General features: G+C 46.2%; 1 protein-coding gene across 1 annotated transcript; it reads left to right on the top strand.

Annotated features, from left to right (window-relative positions):
• Positions 1 to 8,631: 8,631 nt before the first annotated feature.
• Positions 8,632 to 18,452, top strand: LOC107203651 (probable G-protein coupled receptor 83). Its single transcript, XM_015625945.3, has 4 exons — positions 8,632 to 10,930; positions 12,557 to 12,682; positions 14,284 to 14,417; positions 14,923 to 18,452. Exons 1-4 carry the CDS (start codon positions 10,514 to 10,516, stop codon positions 15,545 to 15,547), a joined length of 1,302 nt encoding a protein of 433 aa, XP_015481431.1. The 5' UTR covers positions 8,632 to 10,513; the 3' UTR covers positions 15,548 to 18,452.
• Positions 18,453 to 18,687: the final 235 nt, after the last annotated feature.

Here is an 18,687-nt window from a genome sequence, read left to right as displayed (position 1 = left end):
GCTTCTTTATTTATCTGCCCTTCTATAACCTCACTGCCCCAGTACTGCTTCATGACAGCGGCTGCTTTATGGGCTCCATCCCTGCCTACCCACCAGGATTTGTCCCACTGACCACCTCTCCCAGGGTCTCCTGCTCTACACACTCCACGGAACAGCTCTTTGACTCATCTGCAACATCCAGCTTTACTGCTGCTTCTCTCTAAATGGTGAGTCTCAGAAAAGCAGCCAATTCGTTTTACAAGTGTGTTGCCATGGCAATGCCACATCCAGATCTTGTGCCTGTTTGTACCTGGACCTGTACAGGTACGTCCTGTAACCAAGAGTCTGGAATCAGAGAGCAGATGATGATTTTGATGGAACAGGGCAGGAAGTCATAAAGCACATTCTGAACATGTCCTGCACCTTTCTGGGTCTGTCCCTGGCCTGCAAGCTGACAGTCATGACCCAGCTTTCTGTATGCTAAAGATACATAAATTACTAAACCAAATGGAGGAGTGTGAGTGAATCCCTGGATATCTTGTCTCGAGGTGATGGCAAATAAATGTCACAGTGTGGACTGGAAGGGCAACAAACCTTAACTGGATTCATACCTAGCATAACAAATTCCTGACTGCAGGGCACAGTCCCACACATGATAGAGCTCAGCTGGACTTCTCTGAGGTTCTGGGGGGCTTTTGTGTGATAAAAAAGTATTTTTTCAGCAGGTTGTTTACCTGTTCCATTTGACATTTCCAAACCAAACCTCTGTGAAGACAAGTAATTTGTTCTGTTCCTGCTGAGTGAGCCCCTTGCTGGCTCCTGGGTGTGTGTCACACTGATATTGGCCGTGGCAAACGTGATCAGCCGGCTCTGTGGAGCAGAGCACAGAGAGGCAATGCGAGAATTGATTGAGGGAAAGTCTGCAGAGCTTTGCAAGGAAGGAGGGTCCTGAAGGAGTTTGTGTGTGTGACTGCTGCCCTGGCAGTACCAACCTGCTCTGTTTATCCGGGGTTTGTGTCCAATTGCTCCAGGCCAGCGCTGTGGATTCCAGTCCTGGGTCACCACCCCCAGACCTTGCCAATGCCCTCCCAAAACAGCTGTGTTTGTTCTGATGCTCCTCACCAATGTCTGAGATGTTTTCATTGCTGTCAGGGCGTTTAGCACAGACATTAGCACACCTTCCGTGTCCTGTGTGTAAGCTCTGGGAATTCGGCCTCACAGAACACAGGACAAAAGTCATATTGTCCAAAATGCTGATCGGTAACAGATGGAGCAAAGTGGTGGCCAGAGATTCAGGGCTGCTTTTGCCTGCTTTTCTGCAGCAAAAGGACACTACAACAAACAAAAAATCCTAAACCAAATGCTTATGCAGAAGTAGTTTCTTTGATTTTTGTTTCACACAGATGGGGATGTTTCCCGTGTTCTTGCAAATTTGGCTGTCTGCTTATGCTTACAACTGCTTCTCCCTCCAGCAGCTCCAGCTGCTCAGCACTGACTCCAGAACCTGCCCAGCATGGCTCAAAGCAGCACTATGGATCAGGGGACAGAAAGGAATCCTTTGTGTGCAGGGCTGGTTGTTTTGCTTCAGTTTGACTCATGCAAATGTTCCAGTGATTCAGAAAGAGACGATATTTGGTTATGGAGACGTGCTGTGCTGGGTCGGAGGTTCAGCAATTCAGGTGCTGTTGTTGATAATTGAACCTTCATAACTAATAGCCACTTCCACTTAGGGCTCTCAAGGTTTTTGAGTATTATCCTGTTAAGTTGGCAGCAGAAGAGGTTTGTAAAACTGCCAGGCACGAAATCCTTTGCTCAGCATGGGAGAAGTTTGGATATAATCCAGGACCACTTTGCTTCAGATGGACTATAATTAAAATTTTATAATACCTTCTAGAGGTGAGATTTATGTGCAAATCAGGTACACAAGCACATAAAACCTTTTTTGGCCAGTGTTAGAGGTGTTGAAAGGAGACAACCTGTTCCCAAACAGCTTATTATTTTTGAACTGTCACGGGGCTAAGTTCTGGGAAATTTTAGGAAAACACAAACAATAAGAATACCATTCATTTTGAAGGGATCAGGATTAGAGCTAAAGACAGGAATATCCATGTAAACTTCTAAGCTACTTTTATAAAATTAGGTGCATTTCTCTGTGTTTTGGGGCAGTCCTCGGTTAGCACCTTTGGAGCTGCTAGGATGTCAGGGTTTTTTTTTCCCTCCCTTATTTTTTTTTCTCCTCTATTTCTCCCTTGGTACGCAGTGTACCCATTCCAGGGCGATGTGTAATCACCCAAACCAAATCACTAAGAAGTGATTGGAGAGAAACATTTCTAAATTAGATTATTTGGCTCCAAAATTGCATCTTCCCCTCTTCCCCCACAACTGATTTCAGGACAGATGCAATTGCAGCCGTGATCTATTGCTGACCAGAGGAGATGTAAGCCCTCAGAGAAGCTGCCTGTGTTTGATTAATGCCTGAGCCCGTTCAGCCTAAGGAGAAGGTCCTTAATTTAAGTAAACAGCAGCAGAAAATAAAAAAATGTAGGAATTTGTAGTCTGTGTAGTCTCTCTCACACAAAAACCTTTCATCGACTTCTGTATTTCTTTTCAAATTCTGACTGTTAGAAAAGAGGTAATACAGTCTCAAACTTTATTTCTTTCTCTTTTTCATTTACTTCCTTTCAGGCATTTCTTCCAATCTGAGAGCCCAGATACAATGGTAGTCTTCGAAGGAAAATTGTTATGATGATGACTGCAGCCCTGGTGGCATTGTTCCTCCTTGAGATTCACCAGTATTAATGACATTACCTTAAAAAATGTGTTCTGGAAGCAGGTGAGATCTCGTCAGGCTGCTTCATCAAGCAAAGCCTTTAGGGTAATTTGACTCAGACACTTTTTTCTTTCCCTAGCACATACTTCCCTGCACCAAGGAGCTTCCATTATTCTCAGTGATTCAGTCCTTTGGAATGGCTTTATCTGACGTTCAGAACATTTTTTTCCTTTTTTGTTACTTCCAGGACAGTGAATGGTTCAGCACTTGCCAATGGGTCTGGCTGAGCTGTGTTCCTTCTGCTTAACAGGGAACACATGAAGATGTTCTTGTCCCTTGCTTATTTTAGCTGGGTGAGGTTGACTTTTTTTTTCCCCCACACTCACTCTTGTCACTCATGTTGCAGAGAAATAAAGAAGAACAAAGGCTGTCTCATTACACTTGCACTGCCAAGTAACTGTTCTGGAATGTGTTTGTGTTTCTGGAATGTAGAATGTTGTGTGCTGGGGAGAAAACAAGACCAAATAATTTCTACTCTGCTGATCATTGGCAATTTACAGTATGGACAAGAACTTTAAAAGACAGTAACTTTGAGTTAAAAAAAGTTTCAGGAAAGGTTTTAAAGGAGAAAGCAATTTACTGGGGAAATTTTGAGACTGATGGGGTGTTGGGACTGCAGAGGTGCCTGGTGCTGACCTGAGGGTCAGCAGAGCAGTGCTGGGGTTGATGCTGGGGGCAGCAGCAGGGAGGACAGGTGCTGGCCATGTGCTCAGGCTGGGCTGCAGGAGGGCTCAGTGCACCCCATTCCTTGGAAGTATCCTGGTGGCCACAGCCCCCAGATGTCCAGGTGCTGAGTGGGGAGTTCAGGCTGTGGTGTCCCAAGCTCCCCTGGCTGCCCTGGGCAGGTGATGGGAAGAGAGCAGGGTTTGACCTGACTGTTCACTCTTCTGTCTTGAAAATACTACACAGTAATTTTTATAAACACACCCTGTAATCTCCCATACCTTTGCCAAGTCACCTCATCAAATTCCTGGTGGTACTGTGAAAAAAATGCAGTTCCCCCACGGAGGGACCTGTGCCAGGGCAGGGGATAATGCCACAGCCCTGTATCCTGGTCAGCATCAGACCTCTACAGCAGGACACACACTGAGACCAGCAGCCTGAGACTGAAAAGGTAAAAGGATATTTCCAAAGGATTTTGTGGTTTTTCTAATATCTCTTTACCTTTAGCTCAAATAACCATCTCTTCCTGGACACACATTCAGCTTTCTTCCCTGCTTTCTTTCAAATCCAAGTGTCACATGCAGTCCTCCAGACCAAGCTGCTGTCACCTGCACTGTGCTGGAACAGCAGCTCCAGGGCAGCCTACTCATTTTGGAATGGAGCTGCCTGGTGGGGGCTATGGAACCACCTGGTGCCACAGAGGGAGCTTGGGACTGTCCCCAGCTTCTGCTCTCAGCTGGGAAGAACTGCTCTGAGACCACCTCCTGCTACATTACCCAAAGCCAAACCCAAGGAGCAGCAGTTTGGGCTCTGATTTTTGCTCTTCCAAAGGCTCTCTGTTTCCCTGAACTGACTGCTGATACCACCCACCTGGCTTTCCCCAGTTTGAAGAGAAGAAAGGCTTGGATGTTATGGAGAGAGGGTAGCAGCTGTGCAATTTTACGTAACAGCACAATTTTGGGAGGTTTCAGCTGATTGTAGCATAATAATATCTGGTTTTGTGCTCCTGATGGAGCTGCAGTTGGTCTGTGCTCAGAAATGGGTCAGTGAGAGGAATGAGCTGGTAGGGCCATCACCCTTCCATCAGGACAGCAGTGAAGCTGTGCATTTTACTTCAAGTTCTGCAGTTGGTTTCCATCTCTGTGAAGAAGTGCTGAGGGCTGGTAGGGTTCAGCTGGAAAATGTTCCAAACCCCCTTAATACCAGCTGTGTCCCTGCTGCACACATCCTGCCAAGCTTTCCTCCAGCTACAGCCCTTGTTTGGAACTCACTTCTGAGCACTGACATCACTCTTGCAGCTTGCCAAGGAGCCTTTTGGAGCCCAGAGAGTCAGGAGGGCTCTCAGGAGGGGTGCCCATGTGTCGGGGTGCCAGGGAGAGGCTTGCCTTCGGGGTGTGTGGTGCCTCTGTCCCTGAAATTTTGGATGTTGAAAAGAGACGTGGGCATTCACAGATCATCCAGAAATGTGGCATCTAAAGGAAAAAGTAAATGTAAATTTTTCTTTTTCCTCTTGCAAGCCAGGAATTGTAGTGAGTGCAGCTGGGGCTGTAAGGAGAGGAAACAAAGCAGTGGCTAATTCTGCTTTCCCTGGAGCAGTCAGATAAAGGGTAGTTGAAAAGAGAGAAGGGAATGAATGCAAGAAATGTTTTTCATACTAGGAATGCAAACTAACCCAAGCTGGAATCGTCATCAGTATTTCCAAAACTTAGCCCCTGAAATATTTGAAGAAATTAAAAAGAAAAAACAAAATCCAAGAATGAGTAAGAGGCACTGAAAAAGGCTGTGAATGCTTTAAGGGCAAAAGAATCCCAGTGGGAGATGCCCAGACTGGCAAGGATGTGAAGGGCACTGTGGGGTAGAGGAGTGCTGGCAGGTGAGGGTGAGGAGTGATCTCTTGGCTGAGCTGTTCCAGACCTCCCCACACCTGAGATGAGGCAATTTTCTGCTTCTCACTGTCATCACCACTGTTCTACCACCACTCTCCTCCCTGAGGGACCCCTGTGCAGGGCCACATCCCCTGAAGGCGTTTGCTTCCTCAGCTCTGTATCAAGACCCCAAACTCAGCAGCTGAACTCTGGGTTGAGAGACTAAAGTTGGAAATTTTGTTATTTTAAAGAAGTATTTGCTTCTGAAGTATAACAAGATATTTTTATTCATTTTTTTAATTGAATGGGGTAAAATGGATGGTCAATAGCTAAAACTTCAGATTGTTGGAGATGACATTTATGTCCTGGCTTTCATACAGATCTTCAGTGAAAAAACAGCATTTTCAGAATACAACCTGCAGAACACCACCCATTCTTCAGTCATTCTCTGAAAAAGAAATCTGCTGTTCATGGGTGGGTTTTGGAACTGTGTGTTCAGAGCTCATGGCATCCCTGTCTTCAGAAATGCTTCTTTTCAAATCATATTTTATCTTCTGCATCACTTATTCAAGGACCCTGGCTCTTGATTCCTGTCTGAACATTTGTAGCTGCTAGTAAAGTCAGACTGGGGATTTTTTTTGTAATTTTTTGAAACTTCAAAGTAATTTTTACTCTACTCCATCCTTTCAGAGGAGTACCCTTCAAACAAAGGAAAAAGGGCTTGGCAGAGGCTTCCAGAGCAACTCGCCTCCCTTTGCCAATGTCACCTGGCTCTGGAAAAACCCATCTGGTTTTTCTCCTGGTGTTGAAACCTCTAGAAAGTGAAAAACTCCCGACATTGCTGGAACCTGGCAGTGCTCGTTACATCTCCTGAGGGACATGAGTGAGAGTTGCCATGCCAACTCCCTGTATGTCCTGTCTCCTCTGTATCTGCTGGGCCTCCTTTGCCAAGAGCAAATCTTCTGGATTAGTGCATGTCAAATTCCATGTCCTGAGCCAATAGAGACTCCCTTGGCCTTAATTTACAGCCATTTGGCAGTCATAGGGAATAACCTGAAATTTTGGAATATAACTTTGTCCTTTCAGCTGAGAACAACATGCCTCTACCCTCCTCAAGTGCTTTGCTGTGTGTGCTACAGCTGGTCCCTGCTGTGTCTCTGGCACATGGAATTAGAAATAATTGCAGGTACAGTAGAGAAGTCACGGTAAACTTGTCAGGTACATTTTATCAAGCTTCATAAAGGCAATGGCCTGGAGCTGACTCTTCCTCAGGCTCTGGGGAGTTCTTCCTCGCCAGGTGAGGGACAATCAGCTCACCCAGGCTGCTCTCTAGGAAAGGACGTGGTCCATTGCAGCACAGCAGCTGGATCCAAGGCCAGACAGCTCCTCCCCAATGTTCCAGTTCACTGTGAAGAATTTAGATGTCAGGCTTCACTGCAGAAAGGCAGCTCTAGCGTATTTGAAGAAGTAATTTCCAGCTCCTAAGTCAAGCATCAGCACCCTGGTATCCCACACATGTCCTGCATTGTTTGTTCCTTCCGTCTGTCTGAAGCATGAGAATCCAATTACACTGCCTCCAAGAAAGCTCTGAGAATAAAAGCTCAAATACTCTTTCAAGGGGATGTAATTGAGTAACTGGCAGAGACAATTTGTGCCCAGCACTTTCCTTCAAATTTTTCCCCACAAAGAGGGATTTTTCTCAGGGAAAAAAACAAAAGCCATTGAGACTGGTAAATTTACCATATTGAGAGTGGTAAATGTTATGATTTTGCCTAAAATTCTGCCCTCAGGAAGTGAAAATGTGAAAAAGCTTTGTAAAAGCTGGATTATAGCTGCAGTGGCTCTCATATATCAAGAGGGAGCATGCAGTGAATGATGTGAGTGGGATGGAGGAACACAGAGGTGACCCTCGTGTTGTTGTGGGCTGAGAGGATTTTTTCCTCCCCAGGAGCCAAACCTTGGCTCTCTTGCACAGAAAGGCATCGTGCATAGTGTGGTTCTGAATGGTTAGCACCATGGTTAGAATTACAGAACTTCTTTATTTAATGTATTACTGGGGTATTCACTCTGTTATTACCGAATGTGGTTTATTTAATAAGTCTTATGATGAAGTCCATGAAATATCTGGAAAATGCCTGTGCTTGTTCATCCCATGTTTTCTGAGTCACAAAAGCAGGACTAGTCATTGCAAATGAAGAGGAGTACAGTGTCCTAAGTGCACTAAAGCAAATATGAAAAAACTCAGAGCTGAGATTCATGATTTACGAGTATTGTCCAGACTCACTTCTAACATACATTCTGAGTGAAATAAAACCTCAGGGGCTGGTATATAATTATTCTTGTTTCTGTTATTTAACAAACTTGTATTTAACATAGAAAAGGATAAACTATGAAATTCTGTAGGGCGGAGAAATCTTGCAAGAAGCTGCATGGTGCAACAGACACATTGAATTCAATTTTCCTTGTTTGGACTTGACAATTTCAGCTGTCGAATTTTCTCTTTGGACGAGTCTCAGTCACTAAAACTTCCTGTCTGCTTCCAACTGCTTTCAGGTCTGAATGGCAGAGCAGAGACACTTTATTTTTCAATCCAGAAATCTCATTATTGCACCAGCAGGACTTGGTTTAGGCTTTGCCAGGATCCATGTGCTCCCTGCTTCGTGTGGCACAGCTCCCAGCTGGTAGGAGAGGGGATTCTCTCAGAGGCTGGATGCTTTCTTGGTGAGTGCTCGGGGCATCAACTCTGTTCAGACCCAAAGCAGAGTAGCACTTTGTCTCCAGTAGCTCTCACCTCCTTTGCTGATTATGTGGGAAGCCTGCACTCAGCATCAGGAATGGAGCTTGGGGAAGGACAGATGGAGAAGACCATGAAGCCAAAAAATGCACAGTTGGAGCATGATGGGAATATCTGCATTAGGAAAAGTTTTAACACAGTGGTCTCGAGTTTGCAGGATTTCTTGTCTGCCCTCTTGTGAAGTCTTTACATACCTCATAAATATGAACTATAACAATCTGCAGGGACCTGTGGGGACAATTTTATTCAGTTTTTGAGCTCAATACTCCAGTCATGAAAGTATTTTCTGTACACCTTCGTAGGAGCAGACAGGGCCAAGTATTTGAATGCATGTACCCACTGAGCTTATAGTAACAGCCTGGGGAGAAAATCTCCATTGCTATTATGATCTGCCTCATCATTAAATTCTGTCCAGTAATGGAGATGAATCATGTCTTTAGAGCTCATTTCCTTAATATTAGCTTAAATTCAGTTGCAAGTGCAAGCAGCCTCGACCCTGAATGCTTTTACATGCTGTACAATGAGCGTGACTGCTGAATTCTCTCACTTCTCTCTGTCAGGAAGGAAAAAGTCCCTGAAGTACAGGAAAGATTCCATGAACCCACTGAGCCCAGGAACTTGTTCCCAGCAGCCCCCTTGGCCTCCATGAGCAGAGGTGATGAACCATGGCAACGACCTGTGAAAATGCTTGAAATATGGTGTTTTAACCTTCCCAAGGATCTGAATTTTTATAGTATAGCTCTGATTTCTCTGGCCCTCATCAGCATTGATCTGTTGATGAGATTATGTTAGATCATATTAGATCTGTTCAGAAGGTGGATATGAATCTCAACTGACGTTTCAGCAATCTGACATTTCCTTTCAAAAGAGCACTAACAAGGAAAATGCTAAATAATCTCACAAAAAAGAAAATTTCCAAAAAATTTGTGTCTCAAATAGTGTCAACATGTGAAAGCCAAAAATCTTCTACAGAAACAAAGGGTGGCACAGCTCACCTGGATGAGTTGGCAAAAGTACATTTCTGCCTTGCTTTGTCTTTCTGACTGAGGGGAACCAGCACCAACACATTATGAATCCCAAAACCTGCTTTGAGCAGCTCGTAATGTTTACAAGCGAATAATAACTGCAGCAAACCAGCATGTGATTGCTGAAGTGCTTGTACCTGCAATAGAATAAATCTGTTCTGCAGGAATATGGGATGAGAGTCACCCACCTCTGGCACCCAGGACATCTCACTGCTGTTGGCTTCCTGCATGCCAGTGCTGGTCTGCCCCCTCACCCTCCTGGTGCACTGCAGGGAAATGGCAGGGAACAGGGCAAAGGAGCCCAGGGATGGAGCCCTGTGTGCTCCTGCAGCCTTTGCCAGGCTGCTGCAGAGATGCCAGCAGATGCCTGAACACCCCAGGGCTGAGTGCACACCCCAGCCCAGCCAGGATGTGGAGTACAGCTGGCCATCCTGGGTGCCCCCTGTGCATGCTGGGCTGCTGCTCTCATTGTCAGATTGCATTTCACTCTTCACTCTATCCTCTGCACCACATGTGAGCAGGAAGAGGCTGGGACCAAGAACAAGGCCCTCACAAGTTCTCTGCTAAAACTCTGGGATGAAGAGAACGAGAGATGCCACAAAGCAGGGAAGATGTTTCACCCCCATGCAGCTGCTGTGCTGGGTGTCCAGAGAAGAGCAGAGCAGACAGAGGAGATCATAGCACATCACCCTTCATCTGTGTTTTGCTGCTCTCTGGATCTGCGCGTCAGGCTGTGCTGTTGCCGACGTGTGGGTTGTGATACACCTCAGGAAAAACTGGGAAGAGATCTGCCATTGGCTCCTTCCTGTGCAGTGTGTCATCTGGCAGCTGTGTATATCACAGGGAACACAGGGACCACTCTGCTGCTGAGAAAAGCTGCTTCACTGAGTAGCCAGAGATACTTGGAGGGGGAAAAGCAAAGTGAAAGGCAGCCCTTGCTTTTTTGTTTCTGCCAAGCTCCGAAAACTCTTGGGAAACAGAAACCTGATGGATTAAGGACTGTGTGGAGAACCAGTAAAGCAGATTGCCAAGGATAAGTTGCAGATCTAAGAAGAACAGTGCCCAAAAAGGAAATATTCACTAAGATTTCTTCCTTGGTGCAGAGAGAAAGTATTTGGGGATCTCTGATATTTCAGCCTCTGAATCAGCTTCTCTGTGGGGGACATATGGGACTTAACAAGGACAGCCGACAGGGATCCTCTGAGGTGAAGCTGACGTGTCCCCAGCACTGGCAGAAGGACCCATTTATCAACTCTTTTCTCTAGTTTGCAGCCATGGGGCAGATTTTTAAAATGCAAGTGTGTGTGTTCCCTCCTGCAACCACTGACTTTAGCAACTGAGCTGGGTGAAGGCGCTGATGAGCGTGTGGCTGGACCAGGGCTCCGCTGCCCCAGCCATGAGACAGCACACCTGGTTCCCCCTGCAGTACATGCCCAAGCCCTTCTGGAGAGCGGAGAACCACAACGCGACCAACTTCTTCTCTGCACTGTACGGCTTCCCTAACCAGTCCTTCTTCCACAGTGACTTGAACCTGGAGGACCTGGGGGACTTTGATAGCGGAGCCAAGTATGAGGGCGAGTCCCAGAGCCGGACAGTGAAGGCGCTGCTGATTGTCGCCTACTCTGTGATCATCTGCATCTCTCTCTTCGGCAACATCCTGGTGTGCCACGTGGTCATCAAGAACAAGAGGATGCACTCTGCCACCAACCTCTTCATCGTAAATCTGGCCATTGCTGACGTGATGATCACCACCCTGAACACCCCCTTCACACTGGTGAGCCCTGTCCTGCCGTGCCTGCTGTGTCTGTGTGTGCTGTCAGCTGTGTGCACTAGGATGGAATGGGCTGGGCTCAGGCTGGTATCCAGAGTTAACTTTTGCCCCCCTTCCCCTTTTGCCTTCTGCAGAGGGTGCAGTCATGGCCCCCATCCCAAACACCCCCTGAGCAAGCGGAGCTGGGGGCTCATGCCCTCACCTCGCAGTCCATTGCAGTGGTCACTCTGCTGCAGCTTTCCATCTCTCTGGGCAAGGTGCAGACCTGGGACCCCTTTCTGCCTGTAGATGGGGAAGGAAGTGGGGACAAGTTTGACATGAGATAATACAGCTAAGGGCTGGTTTCCTATGGAAACAACATGAACCAGGTCAGTCCCTGTGCAACATCTCAGGGAAGTGCTCAGGCTGCACTGAACCATGTCAGTGGCATGTCCCTCCCTCAGCCACTACAGACGGTGCTTCCTGGGACTAAAAGTCCTTTCTCATTTTCAGTGACTAAAATATATATATTATAGAAAAGAACATTAACTGTATGAGGTGGGAAAAATTAAAGATCAATCTCTTGCCCTACTGTCACAGACTATAAATGCCATATAAACAGGACTCTGCTCCTGGATTTGACCTAGCATTCCTGTTCAAAATCCTCCTGCTTCATCCCTGCCCAGAGTGCTCTTCTGTCTTCCAAAAGCAGGTCTTGAATTAGCTATTTGAATTCACCCTTTCCTAAACTGATGCTGTTTCTTTGGTGGGATTTCCTTGCCTTGCTCTGGTGGGATTTGCATCCATAATTTGTTCAGGGAGAGCCTGGTGAATTCTTGTGTGTTCGCACACCAACAGCCACACACAAGGCACGTGTAATTAAATTTCTATCTGCTCTCTCAGGAACAAGTTTTACACCAGCTCCAGAGATCCAACACACTGCTCCAGTTCAGTGAAAGTCAGTGCTGCAAGAGTCGCCCCTACAGGGAAATTAATTAGATTAATTGAAAACAGATTAGCTAGTCTTGACTAATTTTCTGTGGACAGATGCTTTGTAGTAAATATACTTTACTTCAAATTAGCTTCATCTGCAGAAAAATGAGTGACATTAATTTGTACTTAATATTACACAGTCAGGAATAATAAGTGAATGAGGCAATTTGGCACATTCTTCTCTGCAGAGAAGCCATCATCAGTTACACCTCTCTGGGAACAGGTGATGGATTCCACAGATTTCTCTCACTAAGTTTGGAGACAATGCAGCTTTCAGCATCCACATGTCCAAAGGAATAATGTTTTCTGGGAGGCACCTAGTGTCCCCTGCAGAGCCACTTTGAGGAGCAGAGCTAAGATTTCTTTATGTATTCCAGAAGGGCCATGGTAAATGTACAAATGTACACAACATACACAGAACACTGCTCAAGCCATTGGTTTGCACAGTGCAGTAAATCTCACCTCAGTTTGTGACCTCTCTTGGTCTGAGAAACAGTGACCTCCACAGTCACTGTTTCTCAAGGAAAAACTGAGGATAAAACACCTCCAAAACCTCAGGAAGCTGTATTAAAGTATTTGTTCCATACTATGCAGCTTTTGCCAATTTGCTTCTCTTCAGGTACTGCTCCTCTTAATCTGATGTTGTCTGTTCTTCAGGTGAGGTTTGTGAGCAGCACCTGGGTTTTTGGAAAGCTGATGTGTCACATCAGCCGGTTTGTTCAGTACTGCTCTGTCCACGTGTCTGTGCTGACCCTTGCTGCCATTGCACTGGACCGGCACCAGGTATGTTGAAGACACCACCCCTATCTTTGCTAGAAAATAATGTGCTAGATACATAGTTTTTTCCTCCTCTAATCCCAGTACCAGGGAACCTGCACTGTCTAGAGACTCAGGGAACAGAGGGGAGAACTCCAGCTTTCAAGGCAGTGACAAAATACACGTTTTTTAGTGAGGGTGATGAAATACTGTAACAGGCTGTCCAGGGAGGATGTGGTTAGTGGGAGTCTCTGTCCCTGGAGATACTGAAATCCTCAGGAGACCAGTGCCAGACAGCCTGGTCCAACCCTGCTCTGCCTGGGCCATTGGGCTCATGGGCTCCCTGCCCTCCTCAGCCCTGTCTCAGAGCACAGCTCTGCCAGTAGGGTGAGGATAAGTGCTGAATTCAAACATCAGCCAGCCCACACATTCTCTCCACAATTTATGAGAGTCTGTTTGTTCTGACATTTGCCCCCGTCCTTGCCTAAGGCTGGAAACAGTAAGAACTATGTTAACTCTTCCAGTTCAAGGTAAGAAATTCTCTCCTTCTCCTCCAGCCCTGATACTTACCAACTAGGAAAACCTTGCAGGTCAAGCAATGAATACAGACTGAAGAGTTTCTTTAAGAGAGTTTATAATTTGTTCTTTAGCTGATGAGTGCTGAGTGGCCAGATCCAGCAAAGTGAGCTCTCAGGCAGACTGGATTTCTTGCAGTGCTGGAGTCACTGAAACAGTTGCTACGGAAAAGCAACTTCACATGATAAATGTGGCTGGATGAAATTGAGAACAAGAACTGGCTCCATCTGGTGTCAGAGAATCACTGGGACTGCTGGAGCATAAATCAGCCACATCAAACTTGGGTTCTTTTTACCACAAAGGGTTTTACAGTCTGCCCACTTCATGTGCAATATTACAGCTCCTGAAATCAAAGCACTTTGACAGTGATGAGTTTTAATCAGTATATTCTGGGTTGATTGCAAAGCACGGCTAGATATCAAGAAGTATTTTTTTAATTAAGGCCAAACAATGCATGCCTTTAAATTGAGTGGAGTGGGTTCCTCAGAGCTGGAATGAACTAGTACAGCCCCAGGAGATAAAGACAAGTGAAGGTCTGTCCCAGACAAAAGAGAAACCAGCACTTGCCTCTAAAAATATTGCTAATCTTGAGAAGTACCACGGCAGACAGATACTCTGGGGGAGTTAACTTGATTAAGTAGATATTTATAATGGGACTAGAAAAAACATGCATAAAATACCAAAGACTTCATCAGCCAAGTGATCATCTGGATGAGACCATAGGTCTATTTTTAATTATTGTTTCATTGCCCAGGGTAATCCTCCACAGTGTGTATAACTCAACAGAGATCTCACCACTGTGGTCTCTGAAGTCTTGCTGATGTGTCACACAGAGTGTGTTTCTCTGCTCAGGCTCTAGGCCAGCAGAAACACCCAATATGTGCACAACCCCATGCATTTCCCAGCCCTTGTGCTCTCTGAAGTCCTGTAAAGCCAGTCTCTGCCTTTTAACACTGAAGACATGTGGAGCTGATGCTGCATGTCACATGCAACATGGGGCTCAAAGAGTGACCGAGACACTGTAAGTCCTCAGGAGTCGTTGTTCTCTGCAGGTGATCATGCACCCTCTCAAGCCACGCATGTCCATGGTGAAAGGAGGGATTTGCATCATCATCATCTGGGTTATGGCCAGCTGCTTCTCGCTGCCTCACGCCATTTATCAGACTCTGACAAGGTTTTATATTGGGTAAGACATTTACATATTTTTTGTTGTATGACATTTGCAAAGCCCCAGAGAAGCCAAGGCCACACCCTTCCATCCATGTTATTAGAGCAGAAAGGGTGGTGAAACAGAGAAGTTTTTGTTCCCTTCACATGGGTGCTGTGTCTGTCACACAGGGACAATGCCAATCAATGGAATTGCTTCCAGGCTGGTTCATTAGTTGTTTTGGGCTCAGAGGTTCAACCATATCATTTGGGGCAGGCAGAGGGGAGAGGGACTCTTTGTCAGCAGAGGACACAGATGTCAGTATGGATGATTTCTTTATTTTCCTGGGGATGTGTTTGAAATAACCTTCATTGGAGCCAAAGGTCAAACCTAGAGTAAGATTTTCCATTCAAAGTGGCACCTGCCCATGACACCAAATGAGGTCTGCTACCTGTACTGAAACTTTTCTGAATGTCTGAAGTGTTTGTCCTCAGTTGTGTGCAGCTGGCAGTGGAATTGAGAGCTCTTTCTCTTTGATCTTCAGAAACAGAACCATCCGAATGGTGTGCCTCCCCAGCTTCCCTCCTCCTGCTGATCTTTTCTGGAAGTATTTGGACCTGACTACATTTGTTCTCTTGTATGTTCTGCCCTTGCTTGTGATCTCCATCACATACACCATAGTGGCCAAAAAGCTCTGGCTGAGGAACGCCATTGGGGACCTCACCATGGAGCAATACTATGCCCATCAGCGGAAGAAGAAGATGACGCTGAAGATGCTGATGGTGGTGGTGGTTGTGTTTGCCGTCTGCTGGTTTCCCCTGAACTGCTACGTGGTGCTGATCTCCTGCAGGGCCATCCACAGCAGCAACGCTCTGTACTTCGCTTTTCACTGGTTTGCCATGAGCAGCACCTGCTACAACCCCTTCATCTACTGCTGGCTGAACGAGAGCTTCCGCACGGAGCTGCGCTCCCTGCTGTGCGTGTGCCAGCGCAGGAGCACAGCTCAGGGCCACGCTCTGCAGCCCATCTCCCCACTGTTCCGGCATGCCAAGGCTGAGAACTGCCCGTGCAAAAGAAGCAGCACGTGCCAGAAGGCACAGACACCCTCCCAGAGGAACTCTGCAAGGACAGACATATCCAGCGTGCAGCCAATTGTGGCAGAAAGCTGAAGTCTTCCTCTGACAGATGGGAAGCATCACATAGGGATTGCAAAATCATGGGGAAAACGGGTTTGGAAAAGCCTCTGGAGACCATCAAGTCAACCTTGTGCCCACAGCATGAAAACTTCTGCCTTTGACTGGGTCATTCAGGACCTTGTTCTCTCAGGTATCAAAATTCTCTATGGATGAATTGCCCACTTGTGGGCTCCAGAATGAGGGGTTTTAAGTGATTTTTTTCATTGGAACAGTCAGCAAAAATGAAAAGAATTATTTAACAGCACATGAAGCCTTTCATCTTCTAAGCACACATGGGGAAGCTACACTGGTTATACACACACCAGCTGCCCACTGTGGCTTGATGTAAAGCTGTTAGGGCTTTAACTTTGTGAATTGAGATTTCTTTGGCATAAAATCTAAATTATTTTCACTTTCGATATTATTATTTTTTACCAGTCCTCAAGAACTGTGTTCTTTGTGGCTTCCCTGCCAGCCTGGCAGTCCTTCCCCACTGGGGTCAGCCTGTCTCCCTGTCCTGTAGTTGTCATGTGGGCAGCAGCAACCTTTCAACAACTATGGAACTGGGAGTTCTGCCTTTGTCTGAGATGGAACCAGCATTGTGTTGGTTCCATCACAGTGGAACAAACCAGTCCTGCAGGTTTTCAACCCAAAAGGCAGGAGATGGAAGAAGTTTAACCTGTAACATGTAAAGAGTCATGTATTCCCTGCTCAGTTAAACTGAACACCTGACAATGTGCCACAGTGTTCTCCTCAAGCACAGGTCCTTGTGTTCCAGCTACATCGCTGGTGGCAGGGTGCACCAGCAGCGCTGCTCCTGGTCCAAACGGTGCCTCTGGAACTCAAGAGATAGCTGGACTCCTGGGATGTGTGTGCCTGGCAGCTGGCACCAGCAGCTGCTGCTCTGGGGGCTCACAGCAGAGGCAGCCACCACATTTCAGACCTGGGTTTGTGTCACTAGTGACAGATACCCAGTGCGAGCACATGGCCAACTTCAGCCTATGGCTATGAAAATCCACCAAAGTTGTGTTTTCCTCTTTCTCAGAAAGGATAACCAGTTTCTTTATGCCCATTCTGAACCAGCTCAGCCTTTGTGATGGTAAAGGGTTGAGCTTCAAAAGACAGTGAAAAGGAACTTAGCTTCAGTCTTCCTGTGCAAAATACTCTAAATTACACCTCTATAGCTGAGCAATTCCACCCAGACTGGCAGCCTGTCACAGCTGCAGACCTGTGTGAAAGGCTGCTTAAATCTGGAAATCAAGATGCTTTGATGAGTACAAAAATATGTGACCTGAGAATGTACTTGTACTTCAAAAAGAAACTGTGAGGGGGAAGAAAGAGTAAGAGCAACACTAATCTTGCTTTTTCCTAAGTTATTGTGGGAAGAAGGAGGACAACAGCATTTGGGACATGGACAGGGGCAGGGGCCTGGCATGGCTTGGGACACTGCAAATCCCAGTGGCATTGACAGTACCAAGGCTTCAGGTCTGTGCTCCCATTTGAGGCACAGTGATCTCTTTTTCTTCACATCTGCAGGAAATACTCTGCAGAGGATATGCTATGGGGAGGAAATGGAATTAGAAACATCTCTTCAGAGAGCAAATACTCAAGGCTCAGGTATCAGCTCTGACCAGGTGAGCCTTCAATTTGGTTCCACTGGAGTGGAGTCCTCCCTGGAGCTGGCACCACAGAGGCAGTACCAAAACCTTTAATTCTGTGTTACAAGTAAATTACAGCATAAACCAGACATTACTCCTAAGCTGGCTGTTTTACTGTCCGGAAAACTGGGAATCCATGACACTGAAAATGGCATTTCCCTACTATTACTGTCTGGAGGTTTCTATAAACAAGATGTCTCTTCTTAAAAAAACAAACCAATCACAAATGCAAACAAACATTGTTACTGTAACTTAATAAAACTTATTCTCATTCAAATGCTCTTCTCTTTACGTTGAAAAAATCAATGAGATTAAATAACACCATTTGCATGTATTTCCCAACTCACTCCCAGAGAACTGTCAAACTCCTTACTCTGGGCTAAATGAATCAGTCTGTTTTTGCCTCGCATCCTTCAGCATGCTGGCTCAGCATCCCTCAGCCTTGTGTGAATGGATGGATGGTGCAGACCAAGGTCAAACCCACAGGCTGCCCGTCTGACCATGGCAGCAGGCAGACATCCCTCACCTGGCAACCGCTCTCCAAGGGACAGTTTGCTCCCAGATGAAAAGCTGACATTGTTTCCTCACAGCACATCCCATGCTGATCCTTGTGCAGCAGCGCTTTCCTCAGTAGGGGCCTGCAGTCTGGCAGTGTTGAGCTGCCTTAACAAACATTGTTTCTTTGAGGTGATTGTTTTTGTAAAAGTCTGGCAAACTTCCTCCTGATTACACACAACCTCTCACTGGATGCTCTTGCTTTAATACGCTCTCTGTTAAAATATCTGTGTGGTTGTAATTTAGTGAGATTTGATCCACCAATGTTCTTTGGGGGCTAACAGTCAAATAAAATACTGGTTCAGTACCCTCTCTCTCCTCTGGGTTTTGTGTAACTTTGGAGTTATGAAAAGGAGATGATATTCCCTCTTACAAGAGGATTAGCAAGAAAGCATAGACTGCTTCATGACCAAAGCTTTTGTCTCCATGTGCTTTGACTTCTTTCAGCATGAAAAGCCCTTTGCACAAAGAAGTGCTGTGGTTACCCAGGTGGAGAGTCAGCCATGGATATGCCCTGACTGCAAATGCTGTTTCATTGTCATGTGCTTCCCTGCAGCTTGTGCAGTCAATGGCTGGTCCCAGCAGCACTGTTTGCCTGGCACCTTGGTGCAGGCAGGAGCATGGGATACTTAGAGGTCTCCTTGAATTTAATTGTTATTCTCCAATAAACACTTCCATGAAGGAAAGCACAGCCTGATCAATTCCTTGTGCACTTCTCCTGGTGCTCCTGCTGGGATGCGCAGCCATGCCCTAGCTCCCTTTCTCTTGCTGGGGAACTTGTGCTGTCCCTCACCTGGCTGCAAACAAACAGGGCAGGAACTGTGCACAGCAAGTTTGCTACACGTGAAAAGTGGTCATCAAAGTCAGATTTGTTTGGGAGGGGCTGTTCAGTAACAACATGTACACTACGACTGTGCCAGA

The sequence above is a fragment of the Parus major genome, chromosome 4A, assembly GCF_001522545.3.
Source record: "Parus major isolate Abel chromosome 4A, Parus_major1.1, whole genome shotgun sequence".
Lineage (NCBI taxonomy): Eukaryota > Metazoa > Chordata > Aves > Passeriformes > Paridae > Parus > Parus major.
This window is presented reverse-complemented; position numbering and strand designations above follow the sequence as displayed.